Source organism: Crocodylus siamensis, chromosome 5, assembly GCF_052110815.1.
Source record: "Crocodylus siamensis isolate JL-2025a chromosome 5, ASM5211081v1, whole genome shotgun sequence".
In the NCBI taxonomy this organism is placed as follows: Eukaryota; Metazoa; Chordata; order Crocodylia; family Crocodylidae; genus Crocodylus; species Crocodylus siamensis.
This window is the reverse complement of record NC_143399.1, coordinates 13,799,409-13,821,064: the sequence shown is the minus strand read 5'-3', so window position 1 is coordinate 13,821,064 and position 21,656 is coordinate 13,799,409. Positions and strand designations below refer to the sequence as shown.

General features: G+C 42.7%; 1 protein-coding gene across 1 annotated transcript; it reads left to right on the top strand.

Moving 5' to 3' along the window:
- The first annotated feature begins 637 nt into the window (after window positions 1–637).
- On the top strand, window positions 638–20,431 carry LOC149863520 (E3 ubiquitin-protein ligase RNF170-like). The gene is made up of 6 exons (XM_090048254.1): window positions 638–780; window positions 8,703–8,778; window positions 12,321–12,429; window positions 16,044–16,117; window positions 16,594–16,704; window positions 17,783–20,431. The coding sequence occupies exons 1-6, from the start codon at window positions 638–640 to the stop codon at window positions 18,086–18,088; spliced, it is 819 nt and encodes a 272-aa protein (XP_089904380.1). The 3' UTR covers window positions 18,089–20,431.
- The last annotated feature ends 1,225 nt before the right edge of the window (window positions 20,432–21,656 follow it).

Sequence of the window (21,656 nt, the reverse complement as noted above, 5' to 3'; positions counted from 1 at the left end):
CCCAGGGCTGTGCAAAATCCAGTCTTTAAGATACCTCCTTGCTAATGTTACCATTTTATTTATTAAATTGTAAAAGGACCTTATAGGAATTAAGACGTGCTCTTTGATCAGTCAGACATTTGGTTGAGAGACATTTACCATGAAAAAGAACATATCTTGTATGAAGTTTACATGGCTACCAGGTAAAGGTCTTTGGGATCTGTATGTCTTCCCCCCAAAATGTGAGATTCACATATTTGATCGGATAGCATCATGTGCTATCTGGTCCTATGGTTACACAATATTAAACAATCACAAGTGCCTGGCAAGCTTTAAACCTGTTTCACCACAGTACTTCAGCTAATCTCTTATCTACACACTTTTTTAAGCTGCTACTATATCATATGATCAAAAATACCTGTTGCATGACCTTGATCAAGTTAATATTTGAAGGCAGCAATGCAATATTACTATTAGATATGTGAACCTCTTTGAACTCGTTAAAAAAAAATTGATTGTTTTTTACCCCTGGGCTCCTCCAGACATTTAATGCAATTGTTGTATTTGAAATGAAATTTCTTTCCTTTCCTTAGTACAATTTAGAAATCCTAACAAAACCTTGACATGAGGCAACCAAGTTAATAATTTACCAAGATGAATGGCCTGCCTCAATGAATCAGATATAATGACTCCATATCACAACACTTTTCTGACAGCTGGTGTAAGGAAGAAGTCATCTGGTTACAGATCTACAGAAGGCAGAAAGCTAAGCCATACATTATGCAGACCTTCTGAACCAAGGTAGGGATTTTTTATGTGGCTGGTTGCTGTGGGCTTTTCCACTAAAATAAATGTGCTGGGTGAAAAACATACATTATATTTTTAACTGTTAGAAACTCAAGCTTAAATGTTTTTAAATAACTAGAAGTGTGGAACAAAAGAATTCCATTTTTTTAGGATGTCAAATAGTTTTCATTTGCTTGTGATCAGGTTTAAGATGTACTATCAAATAGCTATTGTTTCCAAATGTATCCATATCAACAGTCTTAACAGTACTGCACTTCAAATGTACAGTCACAGCTCATGTATTACAGGAGCCTGACCCTGAGATTGCCATACTTTATTAACAAGTTTCAACTTCAAAGTGTGGTCTATTTTAATTCTGAATAATGGCTGATGTTCCAAAAAAAATGTTTAATAATAGTTAGCACTTTTCAACTTCAAAGTGCTATGCCAACTTCAATTAATTTCCTTCTGACATATCTTTGAGATGGACAAGTTTTGTCATGGACCGCTTACAATTAAAAAAAAACAAACTCGGTGAACCTCGGAAGTTAAGCGACCTGCTCAAGGCCACAGAGCGGGGAAGGGTTAGACAATGCTCTGACCTCTAGTTCAAACCTTAGAGAGGTGGTTAACTATGTTAGTCTGATGGGTAGAGCAGGGTTGTACCTTGGAGACAAACTGAGTACATCTACATGTGCAATTAATGCTCCTGAACTTTCTGCGCTAATAATTTAGCCTCGTTAAAGTGTTCCTTTGTGCATGTCTATATATGCGCCCCTGTCAGGAGCAAACTGAGCCTGACAGGTATAGCTCAGTCCGGGGCTGATCCTGCCCTGCTCTGCCCCCATGGAGCAGCCAGGGGGAGCTCCAGGCTCCCCCAGGGGCCAGCTCTGGGGTGGCAGGGGGCACGGGGGCTTAGCCCTGAGCTCCAGCAGACGTCCCAGCTTCAAGAGCAGCTCTGTCCCAGCTGGGAGGAGATTAGGCTGGCCCTGAGTGGGGGGATGGGTCCTGATTTCCACATGGCTGGGAAGGCAGCTGGGACAGCTCTCCTTGCCCCATGGAAGCTGAGACAGGCCTGATCTCCACAGGGCAGGGGGGCAGCTATCCAGCTGCCGGGACAGATCTCTCAGCCATGTGGAGATCCAGATAGGTCCCAGTGTCCACATGGCTGGCAGGCAGCATCCTGCCAAGCCAGGACAGCTCTCTTGGGCCTCCGCTGCCTAGGCTGACTGGAAGTAAATTACTCCCGGTCAGTGTCTACACATGCTGTGTATGGCACATTAGTGAACGCGCTGTTTTTTCTAATACTTGTATCTACTAGGCCCGTGTGAAGTGGCTACTATTCACTTTGGATTTGGATTCAGCTGATTCAGGGGATGGTGACTGGATTCGGTGATTCGAATGATTGTCCCGAATCGATTCAGACGAATCTGATTCGGAGATCTGGCTGCTGCTGAATCAGCCAAATCTCCAAATCACACAGACCCCATCTCCCGCCAGCTCTCCCAGCCCTGGCAATGGCAGCCCCACCCGCCTCAGCTCCCGGCTCTTTGAAAAAAAAAGCCTCAACTCACCGGGTGCTGCCTGCCCCCCTACTCCCCCATGGCTGCCCCACCCACCCCAGCTCTGGCCCTTTAAAAAACAAGCAAACAAAAGAAGCCCCTACTCACTGGCTCCTGCCCAGCAGGGGGGAAATCCCCACTGTCCCCATTGCCCTGTGCTGCTTGGGGGGCTCTGCATGAGCCCCCAGAAGTTTTGAGGCCACTGCAGGAGCTGGTGAGCCGGGGGGGGTTGGGTTTGTTTTTCTTAAAGGGCCGGAGCTGGGGTGGGTGGGGCAGCCATGGGGCTGGGACAGCACGTGAGGGTCAGGGGGCTTGTGGCAGAGCCCCCCACATGGTATGGTACAGTGGGGGTCTGCAGGGATTGCCCCAGCAACACCCAGTGAGTGGGGGCTTATTTTTAAAGCACTGGGAGTTGGGGATGGGAGGAGGGGAGGGTTGGGAGAGTTGACAGAAGTCGGAGGGGCTGGGGGAGCAGGCAGGGAATGGGGCCTGGCAGGGGTCCCCCCATGGTCTCCTCCCCCCTCCTCCAGCCCCCCCCATCCCCTGCCCCCTGCTTACTAGTTCTGAATCTGGGTCCAGCTCCCTGATGAAGCCAGCAGGGACTGCCCAAATCACCGAAGCTCTCCAAATCTTTTCTGAATCGATTCAGAGAGCTTCAACATGGTATCCTACTGTCAGGTGGCTGAAGAAGCAATTTCATCCTGTTTCCATTTGTTGAAAATTTTATTTAGGACGTCATTTTAGGACAATCATTCATTTTAGGCATGTGATTTGGTTAAAAATTATTGTCCAGTCCCTACTTACTTTTTTGATTTCTAAGTGGGAGTTATAAGGTTTTTTAGGGACCCCAGTCACTAAATACAGTTGTATTCCAGCCTGTGCAACAGCTGTAAGACTGCTATAGTATCTAATGACTTATACCACTTTACCTTGGCCTGAAAAGGCCTAAACTTGAGCCACTGTGCATGCCCAGAAACAATCCAGAATAGCCATTTAGGTGTTGGCCTCCACTTCTAGCTCTGTTGCCATTCAGTTCTGTCTGGGAAAATGCATAAACTCTGCAGAAGTCTCTGATCTTTAGCCAGAGAAAGAACCACATGGAGCAACTGTTCTTGTTGCAGCCATGGTTGTGATCCTTCTGTCTACGTCTTGTTCAACAGCCTCGTGGTTAAGGCACTTGCCCAGGAAGTGGGAGATCTGGGTTGTAGGCCTTCCTCTAGGGGTGTGCGAAGTGGGCTGTATTAGATTTGGATTTGGATTCAGCCCAAATCAGGGACAGTGATTTGATTCATTGATTCGGATCACTGTCCCCAATTCAATTTGGCCACATCTGGATCTGAAGATTAGATGCTGATTCCCGGATGCCCCCCAAGACCCAGGAGGCATCAGTTGCCAAGCTGCAGGGGGTATGGGGAAGGCCCCCTGCACACTCCCCAGAGGATCCAGAAGCAGACCGGAAGTGCTATTGGTCCACTTCTGGGTCTGCTGCCAAGCACAGTGGGGAGCCCCCTTCACTCCTGTGGGATGCTCCATCCGCCCCAGCATCACAGCACTCATGAGCCACCTGGTACCTTGAGGTATGTAGAAAAACCATTTAATGCTGTGTCTATGTCTGTAATCGCCGAATCTCTCCAAATCGGTTTGGAGGCTTCTGATTCAATTCCAAAAGATGGAAGGGTCCTCTGATTTGATTCGATTCAGGCCACCGAAGCGGGTTAAATCTCCACTGAATCAAATCAGGAACTGAAGCTTCACACAGCTCTGCCTTCTTCAGTAAAAAAGGGAGTTAGCCCACATCTACTACTTCCTGCTAGAGTGCCTTTAACACCACACTGGCTAGGCAGAGCTGAGAGCATCCTCTGCCCCCTCCCTATTGATCCTGGGCCAGTGAAGAGCCATTAATGAACGATTCATATGGCAGACGAAACACGCAAAATGGAGCCTGACTATTGAACTCAGTGGGGTGGCCAAGGCCCAGGAAAGGAGCAACCCCTGAATTCTGGCCCCTGCTCTCTGCTCCTAATGGTGTTCATACATTTTACCCAATTATGATTTAATGTCAAATTCATGAACAGCAGGGAGCAGGGGCCAGAACCTAGGCTGTCTCCGCAGTCCACTTTACTGTGCTACAGAGCCAGGTTTTCTCATGCAAGCTGCCCTTCTGGCCCTACGATTCTTTTATCTCTTTCTGCCCAGCAGGCCAGCTTCAACAGGACGGATGCAGAATGCACAGACAATGTCAATATTTTATTATTCAAGGCTTGGATTTTCAAAGGACATCTTAGGCACTCAGTGAAAATCAGTGGGAACTGGACACTAACTCCTTTGGACCTCTCAGAAATGTTCCAGTTTATACTATTTAAAATAAATCATTTAAAAATGATTACTTAAAAATAATCAGCACTTTAAATTGTGTGGTGGTCCTTATTTAGGTAAAGTAGTCACTGAAATCAGTGCAAGATTCAATTTTTTTTTCTTAATCCACCCCTGATGGCTGAATGACAAGCCTAAGCCTTTAATATCTCCATTGAAGATGAATCCACAATGCTCTTTGCCAACTTGTCCTGGTGCCAAATTATTTTAATAAAGTTATTTTTAACTAACCTCGATATTACCATTTGCATCTGGAAAATATAGATGGAAGCTAACGTACTGTGAAAACTGACTGCATCTAAACTAAAGAGGTCATCACTATGTGGGCTGGAATATGTGCTTTTAAATTCAGACACATAATAAAAACATCCTGGCAAAATGGGACACAAATACCATTTTAAGACATTGTAAAATAATGGTGCTGACTATGTGATTAACTCTTTCTGTAATAGTTTTCACCATCTGATAAGCCTAGTTCTGGTCTCAAACCATTAATGCAAATACTGTACCATTGATCTTGGTACAGTTATTTTTGATAAATCAGGGTAAATAAGATCAGGCTCACACCCAAAGTATTTATAAGATACATATATTAGATACTTACCCCTATATAATGATAGAATGCAAGAAAACTGTTCACTGTGGGACAAATTCTCAGCTAAAATTAACTGTGTTCACTTTTGTGATAGCTTTCAGTAACAATTAAGATAGTCATCTATGTTTTTATATGCTAAATACATCAAATTGATATTTTATTTAGAATATAATGATCATTTTCCTTTGTTCTTTTTCATGAAACTTTCCACTGGGTAATAAATAATGTTTAAATAAGCCTGATAAGAGTATCAGGATAAAATAGGTCATCAGCAGTACAGGTCTAATACATCAAAGAATTAAAGCCTTGGGTTTGGGCATTAACTCTTGCAAGATATATTAGGATTGGGTTTGCAGATAAATATGATAAACCTAGGGGGAAAATTCATTAGGACATGCATACTCCAGTGTTAGATTGTTCCACTTGTGGCTTTCCAATTATCTCCCCTTTGTTAAGAGTCTTTATAGCTTTTAGATTTATTTCAAGGTAAACAGAAGGCAGTCCATTTTCTTTTTTTTAACTAACAGTTACTTTAATGTACAAAAGACTCAGGGCACAGATAACGAAGCAGCTCCTGACTTACTTTTTATGGTAATAGAAAAATCCTTTATGCACAGCCCCTTGCATATGGACATCACAGTTTCATTTACAGAGAGACCAGGGCAGCATAAAACCAGCTTCTAGCAGCTGCTTTTTTGCCCCATGACAGTTTCTTTTTAACCTGCAAAACATTAAAAGAAAGACCAGAATTGAACCACCAAGTGCTGAGCCCTAATTGCAGTACAGTAAGGGAATAGTTTCAATGGTCTTCCACCAGCATAGTGGCCATGTCTACATGAAACACTGACTGTGCAGTAGCTCATTACTACTGCACAGTAGCATTGAGGGCATGAACTGTGATGCAACACTCCTGCACAGTAGTAACAAATTACTGCACAATAGTAATGAGTAGGGCTGTGCAAAGGTTCGGGTGCTGATTTGATTTGGGGGAGATTCAGTCCCATTTGGTGGCCGAATCTCCAAATCTGAATCAAATCAGGGGACCAATAAAAAGGTCCGAATCAATTCAAAGCTCTCCAAATCGATTCAGAAAAGATTCAGAGAGCTTTGATGATTTGGGCAGTCCCTGCTCACTGCAGCAGGGAGCTGGAGCCGGACTCAGAGCTGGTAAATAGGGGGTGGGGCAGGGGAGGCTGGAGGAGAGGGGAGGGTACCTCGGGGGGACCCCTGCCACTGCATCCCTTGCCTACTTTCCCAGTCCCCCAGCACCCCCTGCCCACTCCCTACTCACCAGGTGCTGTTGGCAATTCTCACTGCCCCATGCTGTATGGGTGGGGGGTCTGCACGAGCCCCCGCTCCCTGCCCGCTCCCCCAGACTCTCTATGGCTGCCCTGCCTGCCCCAGCTCTGGCCCTTTAAGGAAAAAAACAACAACAAAACCCCACACTCACCAGCTCCTGCAGCTGGATGCTTCAAACTGAAGTTCATTGAATGTGTTTTATTTCAAAGCACCCTGCCACCATTTTTTTTCCATGCAGAGATGCAAGGGGGCGCTGATACAAGTGACGTGGAAGGCTGCCAGATTGCATCAATTCCCATGCTTCAGGAGACTCGATTAATTGAGTCTCCTTCGATGCGCTGGATTTCCAGGACATTGGAGCAGGTTCCCTGCACATGTACAGGGGCCCATAATGTCTGTACCTAGCCTTCATTTCTAAATTAACAGGTGATGCTCATACAATGGATTTGTCCCATGGAGAAAAGTGTTCTTCAGGTGCCCTGGCACAATGATGGTGTACCTGGAATATGACACAGCTTCTACTGAAATCAACTGGAATTTTGCTGACCCTGATCTCACTGGGAGCAGGCACAGACACATACCTTTAAAAAAGGCAGCTTTGCCTCTGTTTGAGGCAGACATTGAGCTCATTATTCAGTTACAACAGGCTTTTTTTGTTTGCCTAAGAAAGGAACATTCAGTTGCTTTTGTTACTTACAGGGCATATCTACATGTGTGCTTTACTAGGGGATGACTACTTAGCTCTTCAGCAAAGTGTTACTCTCTACACAAATGGTGCTATTAAGGCAAAGTAAACTAATTAACTCTGCCATAGGACAATACTGCCTGACACAAATGCTGTCCTACGGCCACAACGCACATATAGATGGTGACCAGGGCTGGCCGGAGCATAAGGATACTTCAGTGCAGGGGCTATCTGCTGGCTGGCCCTGCACTGAAGCACACTCGTGCCCCAGCCAGCTCCTCTGCAACACATTGAGCAGGTTGGAGCAGCCCTGGGCTGGCAGGCTGACCCCCCAGGGCTCCTGCCAGCCAAAGCTTCTCTGACCCAGCTTAGTGTGCTTTTGCCTGAGGCACATGTGTAAATATGGTGCACAGGATCAATAAACTCCAGCACAAACCATGTCAGACTTTATTCATTTGCATTAATTCCACATGTAGTTACACCCACAGCGTATTATTTTGAGGAAGATCAGAGGATCCCAGCTGTTACAGATAGATCACACTTATGTGATCATTTGGAAGAGGAAGAATATAGTCCCATAATATCTAGCATTCCTGCATGTTGAAAGGTGCAAGAATATTTTCCAATGGAAACACGCTTTCTTTACCCACGTGCATCATACATTTTAAAAAATGTGGATCATATGGATATTCTTGGGTCTGTCTTTGTTATTATCTGCCCATCCTGGACAACTACCTATACTGTGTCAGGCACAATGGAATTCCAACATTACAAAACAAAATCATTTTCAGTATCTATTTGGCAATCAGAAGAAAATCTTGAAGCTAAGATTTTTCTCAACTGCCTAAATGTATGGCGGTCCAAGCACTCATCCATTTTAATAAGAATTAAGTATTCAAATCCCTTAGGTGGCTTTGGGAATTGTAGCTTTAGTGCTCAATAATTACAAAATGTATCCCTTCTGGGTGACCTAAATATTTCTTAGAGGTCAACTAGGGAGATTTCTCCTGTGTGAAGCTCTTCGGTACCCATACTTTTCTTTCCCAGAATGTAGGGAAAGAAGACTGGTATTTCAAGAAGAAAAATTTACTTTGTACCTCTGAATTTAATTTTTTGTTGTTGTACATGCATGTATTTGTTCCTTTCTGTGAATCATAATTAGGGGATTATTATTAGGCTGGCTTCTGGGATTTTGAATTTTTAACCGATGTGACACACAGTGCCTTGAGTAGAAAATGATTGGCATTTTCTATGTTTAAGCACAAATCTGTCCTTATATGCAGTGCCTACTAGATATACCTGATGAGTTTAGGCACTCATTAATGCAATGACTCACGTCAGAAGCTGGGGCTGATATTACATGGCAACAAACTAATATTCAATTCTCCCATTTTTTAAAATAGCACAAACTCTGTTTTTACAGGTTTGCTAATGTCAATCAGCAAAAGATGAGTCATCTGGAAAAAGGCTATAACCATTTTTCTTCTAGGAATCCCATAGTAAGTTCATTATTTTACATTATAGTTTAATATAAAATACAAAAGCAATTTATACTTATTGAGGTTGCAGAGGTCAGGAGAGCTTTTCAAAATTTCCATTGGTTATGGTCTGGGAATGCTGGGTTTCCTTTGTTCAATATCTGCTACATAATTGGAAACACATTTGGTTCCTGTTTTTGTACTAGACAAGGCTAAAGGAGTATATGTTTTAATACTTTGCAAAGTAAAGATTTGATACACTTAGGTCAAACGTGCAGCATTTGTAAACACCATGGTCATGGACTAAGGCGTAGGCCTTCAGCGGATGTAAATTGTCAAAGTTTCACCAGTGAAAATAGATGTCAGTTGTGAAGCTGTCCCTTTGAGTCTACAAATAGGTCCCCAAAGCATTTTGGGAAGTTGGAATAGATTAAAATGCCATGATGGATGTGTTTTTTTAAGTCACACTGGACAGGTCTACATGAGACACTAACTGCGCAGTAACCTAGTAATACTGTGCAGTAGTACATCACAGCACAGTACTGTGCAGTAGAGTACTAGCACCGTTTATTAGGCTGTGGCGCAGCAGAGTCACTAAAAAGGCATGTGCCAGTGCTACTGCACAGTAACTTTGGTGACTGTACATTTATTTAGTACTTGATTATATAACTCATACAACTCATTGCAGCTTATACGCAGCCTAAAGATGGGTGCTAGCTATATTAGGCCTTTCATGAACAGAGAAAAATGAGACTTTTTTCAGTGGGTTTGATATTTTGTTTTTTAAAAAAAAACCCTACTTCCTCTTGGTTCCAGATTCTTATCATACAAAGAAAAGGATCATTTAGAGGGCACTGATTTCAACACATGTAGTCAGTGAACTGGCAGAGATAGCAGGATATAAGCTCAGTTGTTTTATAGAGCTGCTTGCCAACCTCACTCTTTTTTGGAGTCTTTAAATTAATCAGATTGATCTTTCTCTGCTTTTCCCATGAGCTTGGCATTCACTGGGTTCCCTGTCTCTACTGCTTTCTACCATTTAAAGAGCTAAGTTCTATTATTATGCTCCTTATTGAATCTTCCAGAAATAGATCAAATGGTGTGGGGGTGTTTTCATTGATTCATCAGGGAAGTGGGTGCCAACCTTGCTTTTGAAATATGCACCAGAGCAAACAAGAGCACTGGCATGTACCTTCCTGTTGGGCAATAAGGCATGACCATGCCTATGGCGACATCATAAAATAACCAGAATCATATGCCTTATTTCCTTTGTAGTAACATACCATTCTATATAATTTGGCATATATCATCAAGAAACACCTACTTTTAACTACATTTTGATCCAAATGCAAAATAAAATTGTGGAACTGATACTCCTTCTCCTCCTGTACCCTTTGACTATTGCACAGGAAGTGAAAGACAAATGGTATTACCATAGAACAAATGAATGTCTTTGGAAGCTTCTCCTGAATTCAGAGGAGTCCAATTACTAAATGGGAGTGACACGAACATTGAAATAACTTTATCTTGAGAAGAAAAGGATGCCAACTACACTGTTACTAGACTGTCTTCACAGACTGATCTAAGTTTGGCAATGACAAGTGACTAAAATCTAAAAAACAATATTTTCTTTAATATACATAAAAATGAAAAGAGGCAAGAGCATTTTATCTCCTGATCCAGCAGAAGCCAGCTAATAAATCTGAATAAATGAAACTGGCAATAACTTTCTGTCATAGTAAGAAGCTGACACACAGTAAGAAAAATTCTGCTTAGCCTTTTCTTTACCACTCATTATATCAGGTAGCTATGGCAGAAATGCCTATAATACCAAGCAGACTTTTTTTTACAGGAGCAGGCAGTAGGTGATCTTGAAACAAAAGCCCGAACAAACTCAACCTTACTTCCTTTCCACTAAAAATTAGAACAAAAGGATAGGATACTTTTGGGGTATTGTGTTATATTACCATAGGTAATGCATGGCCATCTATGACTTCACAGTGCCCCTTTGAAAAATTATGCTGACAGTGGGGATAAAACTCATATTCTCTTGTTCTAAAAACACAGCCCTTTATTTGAGCTACAGGTGATCCTCCATTAGTTATTCACTGTACAAGGCCTATGGTTTACATTGGACAAATAATCATGCCAGTCCAAGAAAAGCCATAATTCCCATACTCACCAAGCCTTTCATTCCAGTACATGTAAGAAGTGGCTGAAACTGGCAATGAACAACAAGGAAAATATCTGAGTTATTGAGTCAGAATTTGGGACTCAGTGGGTGCGCCTACTCAAGACATTTATTAAAGAGCTGCCTAATTAACCCCACAGGAAACATCTCTGTCTACATGTATGCCCCTATTAGGGCACATGAAACAGACTCCGGAGCAGGCTAGTACTTGTAAAAGTACTAGCCTGCTCTGGAGTTTTTTTGTGCACAGCAGCGCATGTGTAGATACTGCCTGGATGACTGGGACACAAGGGTGCTTCAATGTGGGAGCTACCTGCCAACTAGCCCTGCCCTGAAATACCCTCATGTCCAAGTCAGCCTCTCTGCAGCAATTTTAACCCAATTAGAGCAGCCCTGGGGCTGCTCCAACCAGGCTCAATGTGCTACATATGAATAAACTCCAGAGCAATATACTCTGGAGTTTTTTGTTCCTAGGTTCATATTCAAATGCTATGCATAGGAGCAAAAAACTCCAGCAATAAGTCCAGGAGTTTATTCATGTGCATTAACTGCTCATGTAGAGGAGCCCTGTATGAAGATGGCCTAGGTCATTCGTGGCCAACTTTTCTGGTTGGCTTGCCACGAGTTAAGCCCTCACCTCTCCAACTGCTCCTCCGATCCTTGCTGATCCTTGACTCCAAGAGGAATACCTAACAGTTTGCATCCTATGGCACCAAAATGGAGGCAGGGGAGCTTGAGCCTCTGGCTGTGTGGAGTAGAGCAGGGGCAGGACACTGCTGCCAGAGAGCTGTCACCACCAAGGACTAAGTTAAGTCTTCCCTGACCCTGCAGTCACAGCAGTTTTACATGTGAGCAAGGATCCAAAGCCCTGAATTCAACAGTAAGAGGACTAGGTAGGGGTTAACGTGGGTCATGGAGAAAATGGTGGCAGGGTGCTTTTGAACTAAAACATCTTCTATGTGTTTGAGTTCAAAAGTGGACCGCCACCATTTTCTGCACCGTAACATGCATTTCGCCGCTTATACAACTGCACACGATGCAGTGCTGTGGTGTTTGCATGTGTAAAAATGCCATGATTTGTTACATTAAATAAATCATTTAATTTCTAGGCATTTCATTTGCCCCATCTGTTAGGTGGAGAAACATAGAAAATCAGGGTCGGAACAGGGCTGCAACTTGAGATCCTTGCTCCTAGTTCTGTCATCTGCCACCACTGATGAATTCTTCCATGATTGCTGTAGGCCAAGTAATGGTTAATGTTAATACACTCATTTGCAGATGAAATAGAATAATTAATAGTTAATGTAATATTAATAAATGGTATCACTCAAAATATACATCTACTAAAGAATTCTGACTTTTTCTGTTTTAGGAATCTCTCCCGCATTGGCAACCACATTATCACAGTGACTTCAATTGCCCAATATGCCTCCAAACAGCAACTTGCCCAGTAGAAACCAACTGCGGACATATCTTTTGTGGTGAGTTTTCCAGACTGGAGCATATGGTATTTGAACAGTTCAGTGAAGGCAGAGCACTTGCTACTGAGATCTCAAGATCTCAGATCCTGTGTCTGTTCTCACTGGATCTATGAGAGCTGTCTCACTGGGGGGGAGCGGATTAAGACCCGTCTTTGTTTATTTTAAACTACTAGAAAATTAGCAACAATATTTTGTTTGTCTGACACTTTCACATTTATGAGCTGCTGAAAAGGTTTTGAAATGCCCATGAAGACTTTAAGCAATAAACAGGAAACAGATCCCCACGAGGCCAGTTCAATACTAATAGGATGCAATGAAGCCTGTGAATGGCAAATAGCCAGTAAAAATACAAACTGCAATAATCTATGCAAACCTCACAAACTCTGGCCTTCTCATAAAGTTAAAGTTATACCTGAAAGTACTCCAACGCTAAGAATTGTAAAGTTCAGCTTTTAATATTAATTCATATAAACTGCACTTGTGAGACCCAATTATGCTTTAAAATATATCTATGCAGTTACCATGGGCCTTTGTAGGAATTCCCTGTGCGCATCTAAGACAGGGGCAGACAAAATACAGCCCAGGCATTATATGGCTCACCAGGCAATTTTATGTGGCTTGTGGGCACCCACCAATTAATTGTACCCTCCCCAGCCCACGCACCTTGCTCCATCCTTGTGTGTGGAAGGGCCCAGCCCAACCAGGGGACACAGCTTCCAGGCGGGACTGCTGCTGCCACTGCTGCAACCCCGAGGGGGGTGGGGGGGGGGGCTTTGATCTGCCCCCCCTCCGCCCATCACAAGAAACTTACCAGCTGGAGGCAGCAGTGTCCAGCATGGTGAGGACTGCAGTCTGTTTAGTCTATGGCTGAATCTTCAGATCTGATTTGGCCAAATCGAATCGGGACAGTGATTCGAATCTCCAAATCGAATCATTGTCTCTCTGAATTGGCCAAATCCGAAGCGAATACTTGCGGCTTTGCACAGGCCTAATAAAGACACAGGCACATCTACATGGGTGCCTGATTGTGCAGTTGTTACTGCACGTTCATTTAGTACTTGCTAAAGCAAGTACTCAATGACTGCGGAGTAACCGCTGATACTGCGCAGTCCTGGCGGCACACAGGTCATTTCCAACCCTGCTGCGCAGTAGCACTGGCATCACAGTTTGTGCCTGCCGACGCTACACTGCTGTAGCATTTCGTGTAGATGCGCTCACTAAGACTGAATTTTTTTTCTACGGTTAAGTCTCCACTGTATGACTTCTAAGGGGCCTTAAAACAACATTTACACACTATTTACACTTACTTTAGCTTTCTTTACGGTGCCAGTTATAGAAAAGGGCTTAAGTCTTAAAGAGAATCAGGCCTTCTGACACTGTGCTGCTGCAATAAGAAATAAGCATATTCTGGAGAGAGCTTTGGAACATATTCCTTTAGGACATCAGAAATGTTGCCCCAGCTGCATACCTGGGAAAGAACATGCTTCTCACCAGTCGATATTGGAAGGTGCAGGGACATTATGACTGCAACCTAAAAGATGCTGAAAGACTTTTTACTACTCTGGAATACGATTTTTGCTGAGAGAAATCATCATTTCTTTCTAGACTGATGTTATGCTGGCTCAGCACAGTTTGTTCATGACCATCATCTCTATAATCTGACTCATGGTGCAATTAAGGATTTACCAAAATCAGGGAGTAGGGCGTAGGAACCAGCCATGTTTGAAAGTTGGCATCAGAGTATTTTAGGAGTCTCTGAGGCTTTTATGTATATGACTTGCTTTATAAAATGTGCACACACAGGAAAAACTGATATCCTGAATTTCTTCCAGCCCAGAACAAATATGAGACAAAAACAGATGGTTCCAAAAATGTTTCCAGTTATATCCAGCAATTTATTATGCAGATTTTTCATGTAAGGAGATAGATGTAACAGTGAAGTATATTATCGTCTCTGTTTCTCTACACTTTTATTTCCCCCCTTTTCCATCTGTTTTATTGACCCCATTTGTAAAGTGCTTCAGATCACTGGATGAGAAGTGCAATGTAAGAGCATATTATTATTATTGGCATTATTTAGACTTTTCTTCTAAGTGCAGCATCATTTACCCTTTTAAGAGAAAAGTCCAACCCAGTGTGTCAAGCATGTTATAAAATACCTATATTTGTATAGAGCCAGTTCTCGTACAACATTTACCTTTTCACATCTTGAAGCAATAAGACTTGAGGATAGGATTTTCAAAAATGCTCAGCTTAGGTCTAAATCTGCTCCCACTGAAATCAGTAGTAAAACTCCCACTGACATCCACTGGAAGAGGGGCAGGCCAGTCCAGAACAGCTTTTATAAACTCTACCCTTTAAAAAAAAGTGGTTTTTTTTCTTTTTTTTCTTAAAGTGGTCAGTCCAAGGCTTTCTAGGCAGATTAACTGAAAGTTAGAGAAAGATACTCTTTTATTATTATTGGTTATTCATACAGTTCTTCTCTGAGTTTTCATTTTCAGAATTATTACAGACCGTAAGTTCAGGAAGTTCATAGGAATACCGACCTGAGATTGGGTTAACTTGATTTAAGAAAGGGTTAACCCAACCTCCCCACCCCACCCCCCAGCCACCCTTCACCCCACCCTGAGTTACTTACACTGAATTCCCCACACAGCTGCACATGAACACAGGCCAGGTGCAGCAAATGACTGTACACACCCTAACACTAAGTTGGTAGAGATATTAGATAAGTTTGTGGACGCAAAAGATATTACATTACCCGACCAATATTACCTTACCTGACCAATATTACCTTACCCCACCAATCTTACTTCTCATTTATTTCCTGGACTGTCCCAGTTCTAATAACATTACATTGCTTGTGTCAAATGTGAAGCTGTCAGCCTTATGCACTGAGCCTGGAGGATGAAAGTCAAGAAAATCTCTGGATTTTATGTTGCTATTTCCTTTGGACCAGCAATAATATTTCTGCGTATCGAATGCTGCCCTCAGTTACACCTGTACAATTCCACCATCATGATTTTACAGCTGTCCATTTTCCGTGGAGTTGTACAGGGTAAGACCGAGAACTAAACTGAAAGTTAGTTAACAAATCTGTTGTTAAAGAAGGGCTGAACAGAGTCCAACAACTCACCCAGAAATGTGGCAATTCCACAGAAATGGCAGCAGCCAAAGTAATAACACCCCCACCTCCAACTCCAGCCTTCTACTTCAGTCACCGAGGGCCAGTTTTTGACATCCTTATGCATGTTAAATATGATCTTACTTCCAGAGTGCTGCTACTATAATCAGTGGGGCTGCTCACAGAGCAAGCATACTCCTTCACATTACCCAAAAAGACCAGCGCCTCACCTGAAGACAGCAGGCACATCTTTAAATATGCAGAAAAAGTAGATCCTCTGAGAAGGAAGGCACCCATTTTAAACGGCCACTTTTCAAAGTAAAATCCTACTTTAAAAAACAGTTTTTAGGAAGAAAGCAAAGAATTATACAGATGTTATGGACTAATGTGAAGGGGCCAGGGATTTTTAACTCCGAGAGTCTGCTCTCAAATCTACCCTACTGAAATATCCACACCCTGTGCCTTAATACAGTGATTTTGTTTTCTGTAGGTTCCTGCCTGATAACGTACTGGAAACATGGGTCCTGGCTAGGAGCAATCAGCTGCCCCCTCTGCAGACAAAAAGTAAGAGCCATTGCTATTCTAATCTCCTGCTTCTTAACATACAATGAAGAAGACACCTAGGCTAAGTTAGTTCTCTGCAGCATCTCGAAACCCATTTAGGCTTGAATAGGACTATGGTCATTTGCAACGATTATTCGATGCCTGTCATGTTAGGAAACTGTGAAGTATTAAATGGGCCTCCAGTGTTTTATGATTTTATAGTTTGTTATATCTGTGTCACAATATTCCATAAAACCTCGGACTCTTGCCAGAGGCTGCACATTGCACTGGAAAATATACACAGGTTTTAAAAGGAAGATGCAGAAAATGTTTCTGCTCAAATGAAACTGGACAAAGGTCAATGTGATGGTGATAATATTGAGAAATACAATAAACTCCAGCATAGGGTTTTTTTTCCCCCCCTTAATGGTACAGTAGTGCACTCCTTTGGATGGAAAGCTACAGTGTTAATGCTCACCTTTATTTTCTATCTACAGGTGATTCTTTTGGATAATGTCTTCTGTGAAAATCAACAAAATAAGCCAAGCAAACGGATTGTACATGAGATTAGAGATTACAACAAGCGCTTCTCTGGACAACCTCGACAGGTAAGTGCCTGTGTAGGCCTAGGTGGTAGACAGATCCTGTTTTCTGACAGTATGGGAAATCTCTCTGCACGTTTCCCTGGTTGGGGCTTTGTAAGGCACTCTTGGCACTTACAGCAGGGCTCAGCCTCTCTGTTAGTAGATGCCTTCGAGCAAGGTTCACATTCAAGCAGGTGCCTACTCAGAGGGACACGTTTCAGTTATCCTGGGAGAGGGGAAAAACAAGCGGTGAGAAACATCAAGGGCAGAAAAACAGAACTTGAGATGGGCAAGCTGGTTGTCTGAGAGTTCACATTTGAACCCCAGGATCTCCACTGCCTTTAAGGTTTAGTTCTGAATCAGATCAGAAACCAGAAAGAAGCTGGTTTCTTCTCTGAGTGCATCCCAATTCTCGGGTGAAAAACCAGGCAGGCCTGCAGAGAAAATCATTCATTAAAGCCCAAATGCCAGTAAGTACGGGGCTCAACAGGCAGCAAAACTGTGCAAAAATGAAAGCCAGATGTACAGGTGCTGCACATTTCTTGCTTGCCTCACATAAAGGATAATGGCAAGGCAAATCTTCCTGTCTTCCTGCCCCTAGGGAGCAGGCCTAGGAGGCCTGTGAAATGAACTTTAGCCGATAAACTGAGTAGGTTCCATGAAACAGAAATTTATTTCTTCAGATTAATTTATAAACCAGCAGGGAATTTAAATACCAATGGAAAGTCCAAACATTATATTTCTTCTTGCATATCTATTCCATGCATAGTTCATTCTACGATTTAATGAATTAAAATACTAACTGGCAAGGGAGAGTAATATGAATCACTGGTTGATCAGATCTTCATAAAAAATGACACCAAACATACTTTGCTCCTTAAAAAAAATGGTTCTCCCATTCTGGTATCTATGTAAGAGTGAACACTTCTGAAAACCTGGCTCTAAATTCTGGAAAATTAGTGAATTCAATCAGTAAATTCAATAGTTAAGAAACTATAGTTGAAAAAGTGTCCAGAAACTTGTCTGGTGCATATAGCCACTGAGTGAGATAGAGCAGAAGAACATATTATCACTTCTGAGCATAACTCAATTGACTCTTTAGTTTGCAGATTACCTTTATGACATGCCGCTGCTTCTACATCTCGCCTTACGAGGAATCTTCACCCAGGGTGGTCTCATATGGATCTTCTTCCTAAGAGTCATTGTTTGCTCCCTGGGAACCATCATGTGCTTATCTTCTCCATTTGACATAATGCCTGAACCCCTTGGTGGAGTCCTTGGAGCAGTTGATGACTTAGTGGTTGTTTTCCTCTTTTTGAATTGCATGATAAACATTTGCCGGCAAATTGAATCAGAGGGTGTAAATATGACAAGTTCTGCGACGCAGAGTTTGCTATCAGAATCTTGATCGACTCAAAACTCTCATTTTTCAAAGAGCTTCCATCAAATGGTTACAGGCATCTCAAAGACTCGGCGGTAGTGTATGATGAATTTGTTTTTGAAGAACAATCTAATGCTGCATATGGTGAAGTAAGGCTCAGAGACATTTGTCACAACCAAGTCATTTGTTTCCATATGTCTTCCAAGCCTGATTTTCTATACAACTGTGTATATACTGAGCCGCTTCAAAATAAATCAGCCTTTTTTACATAACTTATTTTAGCATATAGGGCACCTGAAGTGACAGTGCCTGAGAGCTATACACAAGACCTAAAATTACAAAGCAGGCACTTTATATCTGAACAGTGGGTTTTTTAATTCAACCTATTTCGATTGAACTAGCCTGGGTTTTTGTCTTGGGTATAGTATAGAGACTGCCTTTTGGCCCTGCTCAACCACCTTTGCCTAGAGACTGACAGGGGAACCCTACCCTGTTCATCCTATTCAGTTTCTTACCGGTGTGTGATACAGTTGGCTATGAGGTGCTGATAATGCATTTATACAACCTGGTGGGGGTTCGCAGGACCATTCTTCCTTGGCTCCACAGGGAGATCCCAGATAGCAATGATGAGCAAATGCTCATTGTCTCCCAGTAGCTTTCCAGGTGTGAGTCAAGGTGCTGGTTTTGACCTGAAAATCCCTTTATGGACTGGGCCCTATAAACATAAGGGATTTCCTCTTTCTTTGTGTTCTGCCATGGCCCCTGATGTCAGCTGAGAGCAACCCCTTACAAGTGCCGTCTACGCACCAAGTTCATTTAATGAAAATACATGGGAGGTTGCTGTAGGTCAGGGGTTGTCAACCGGGGGTACGCGTACCCCCAGGAGTACTTGGGAAGGCCCTAGGGGGTATGCGCAGGCAGGCAGGGATGGAGCTCCATCACTCACCACCCTGTGCTGCTGCCTCCCAGGAGCAGGGCTGGGGGTGGCGGGGGCGAAGGCAGCAGTGCGCCTGTGCCGGCTGCATAGGCACCGCCCAGCCGGCCAGACGCGGGGAGCGGGGGAAAGCTCACACATGGTGACCACCACAACCATCCATCGCCCCGCGCTGCTGCTGCTCTGCATCCGGCCATGCACCACCCTCCCCTTCAGCTCCTCCTCCTGCTGCTCTGCATCCAGCTGCCAGGGGTACACCTATTAAAAAAGGCTGAAAACCCCTGCTGAAGGTAGTTGCTCCTCAGCTTTGGAGCCCCCTCCCACTTGTGGGCCACTGGAGCACAACCCTGAACATCTTTCAAAAGTGCTTAGTACCTTCTTATTTGGGCAGGCTTTTAGCAGGTGCTGTTAAGTGCTATGCTATGATTTCGGGAGTTGTTTTATTTATTACTTACAATTTTACTTCAATATTTTATTCTGTTTTGATCATTTATCTTGTTTTTATTCTTAGCCACCCTGCAACTTTTCTGGAGAGAGAGGCGTATAAATCAAATAAATAAACAATAGTGACATCTCCGTTCTATTGTATTTCTATCTATTCGATTTAAACCCTAACACATTTTATTACCAAAGAATTTACTAAACCAACTTCACACGCAACATAGAAAATAAAATGTCAGCTAGATGATGTCTGTAAGAGGGTTCTTCATAGGGACTTTTGGGCCATCAAAACTATCTATACTCACCTCATCCATTGGATTACAATCTTGCAAATTTTTTTATTATCATGATCTTGGTTTTAGAAAAGGACATAATGTTAGCTTGACTGAAGAACACGAACACCAGTATGAAACACAAGTTTTCCAAAGAGAGCACAATGCAAAGGGACTGAAAGAACTTTACAAAGTATTTCAATAAAGCCTGATCTGACTATTGTGTACATGATCACGCAAGGTACAATTTTTTAGCAGCTTCCTTGAACTCCATGTATCTGAGTTTTAACAAAATTAACATTGTTGTTCGCTTCCTGTAGACTTTGTGTGCTCCCTGTACTTTCCTTATAAGTCCAGGCACTTGTTCAACAGGCACGATCAAGGCCAGATTTATGATGATGATATAAATAGCAGGAAGTGTATGAAAGATTTTTTTTGCAAGTAGTTAAAATCATTGGTATAGTGAAGAAAACTATTATTCATTCCATCTGGATCCAGCCTGTACTGTATGCTTTTTGTTATGCATTAGGAGTTAATGGACCTCACCTCACACGTGTGTGTGTGTCTGTGTGTCTGTGTGTGTATATATATAGTTATTGTTCACAATATACTAGTTTCTAAGTGTCATATTTGTGATTTATTTCCTTTCACATATTTTCAATTTATATAATTTTCATTAACCCCTTGAGCTGCATGCTCTGGTTTAATACCATTATATCTGCTTTCTCTGCTGCTGGTTCTTTTTTGTTATGATGTTCTTTGTTCCTTCACTTTAAACCCATTCACTATCATTGTCTCTAGTTATGGCCCCAGACTTGGAAAGCTTACATGGAGCAGGGTCCCCCTAACAACGGGTACTTTGGAAAGGGCAGCAATTGCTTTTCCATGAACTTCAAGGCAGGAAGTGTATTGTTTCTTTAAAAAAGGGTTACCAGATGTTTCTGAGCACTCGCTACTCACATAAAATGATTTTTTTTAGGAACCAGCTATTATTTATACAATGCTCTAAGCCTAATTTTGTCATCAGGTAACTCCTGTGTGCATTTAACTTGGACTAAAGAATGGAATTCCTATTAAGCCATGTATATAAAGATGGTATTATGTTTCATATCCATAGGCTGTTTCTGTTGCATAGCTAGGGCTTAGAGCAGTGATTATCAACCAGGGTGCCATGGTTGTCCCTTGCAGTTCTCTCAAGGATGCCACGGGGTACTGCACAATGATAGCACCATTATGTGTGCAAGCACAGTTCACAAGATAAACTCTGAGTTTTCACACAGGAATCTATAGCGCTAAAAAAAAATCTGACCCATTGTGATATTTCTGGGTTCTTTGCAACATAAGAAATATTTTTCTGCACTCAAAAACAGAGGGAAAGCAGAGACCTGGCATTTTCCAAGGGGTGCCTTGAGTCACAAACTAAAAAGGTTGAGAACCATTGGCTTGGAGGAAGAATGGCAACAGCAGGTTGGGGGTTAGGAGTTCATGGGTTTTCAGCAGTGACCTACAAAGGAATTACAGTTGGCTTGCACAGTCCATTTGGTGCTTTAAGGCAATGGTTCCCAACCTTTTTAGACTGCGGACTGGGAAACTGCAGACCAGCATCCTGCAGACAAGAAGTGACCGGCATAGTGTGGACTGGCAGCCAACCATTTTATACTGAATATATGCAAGTCACTTCTGCATTTCTGGTCTGGCAGCCAACCCTCCTGCAGACCAGCAGCCAACCCTTCGTGGCCAGGTTGGCCTCAGCCCAGGAGTTGGGAACCTCTGCTTTAAGGCTGTGAAGCTACTTCTGGCTATTTGCCCCATTTGTTCCCTTTTGTCAGCTACCCCATTTGACTTTAATATAGCTCCAAAGCCCTAAACTGGTGGAGACTGGTGTTAAAATAGTAGAAAATAAATGACTGATGCTTAAGTAACATGAATTCCTGTGAGCTGCCCTGGG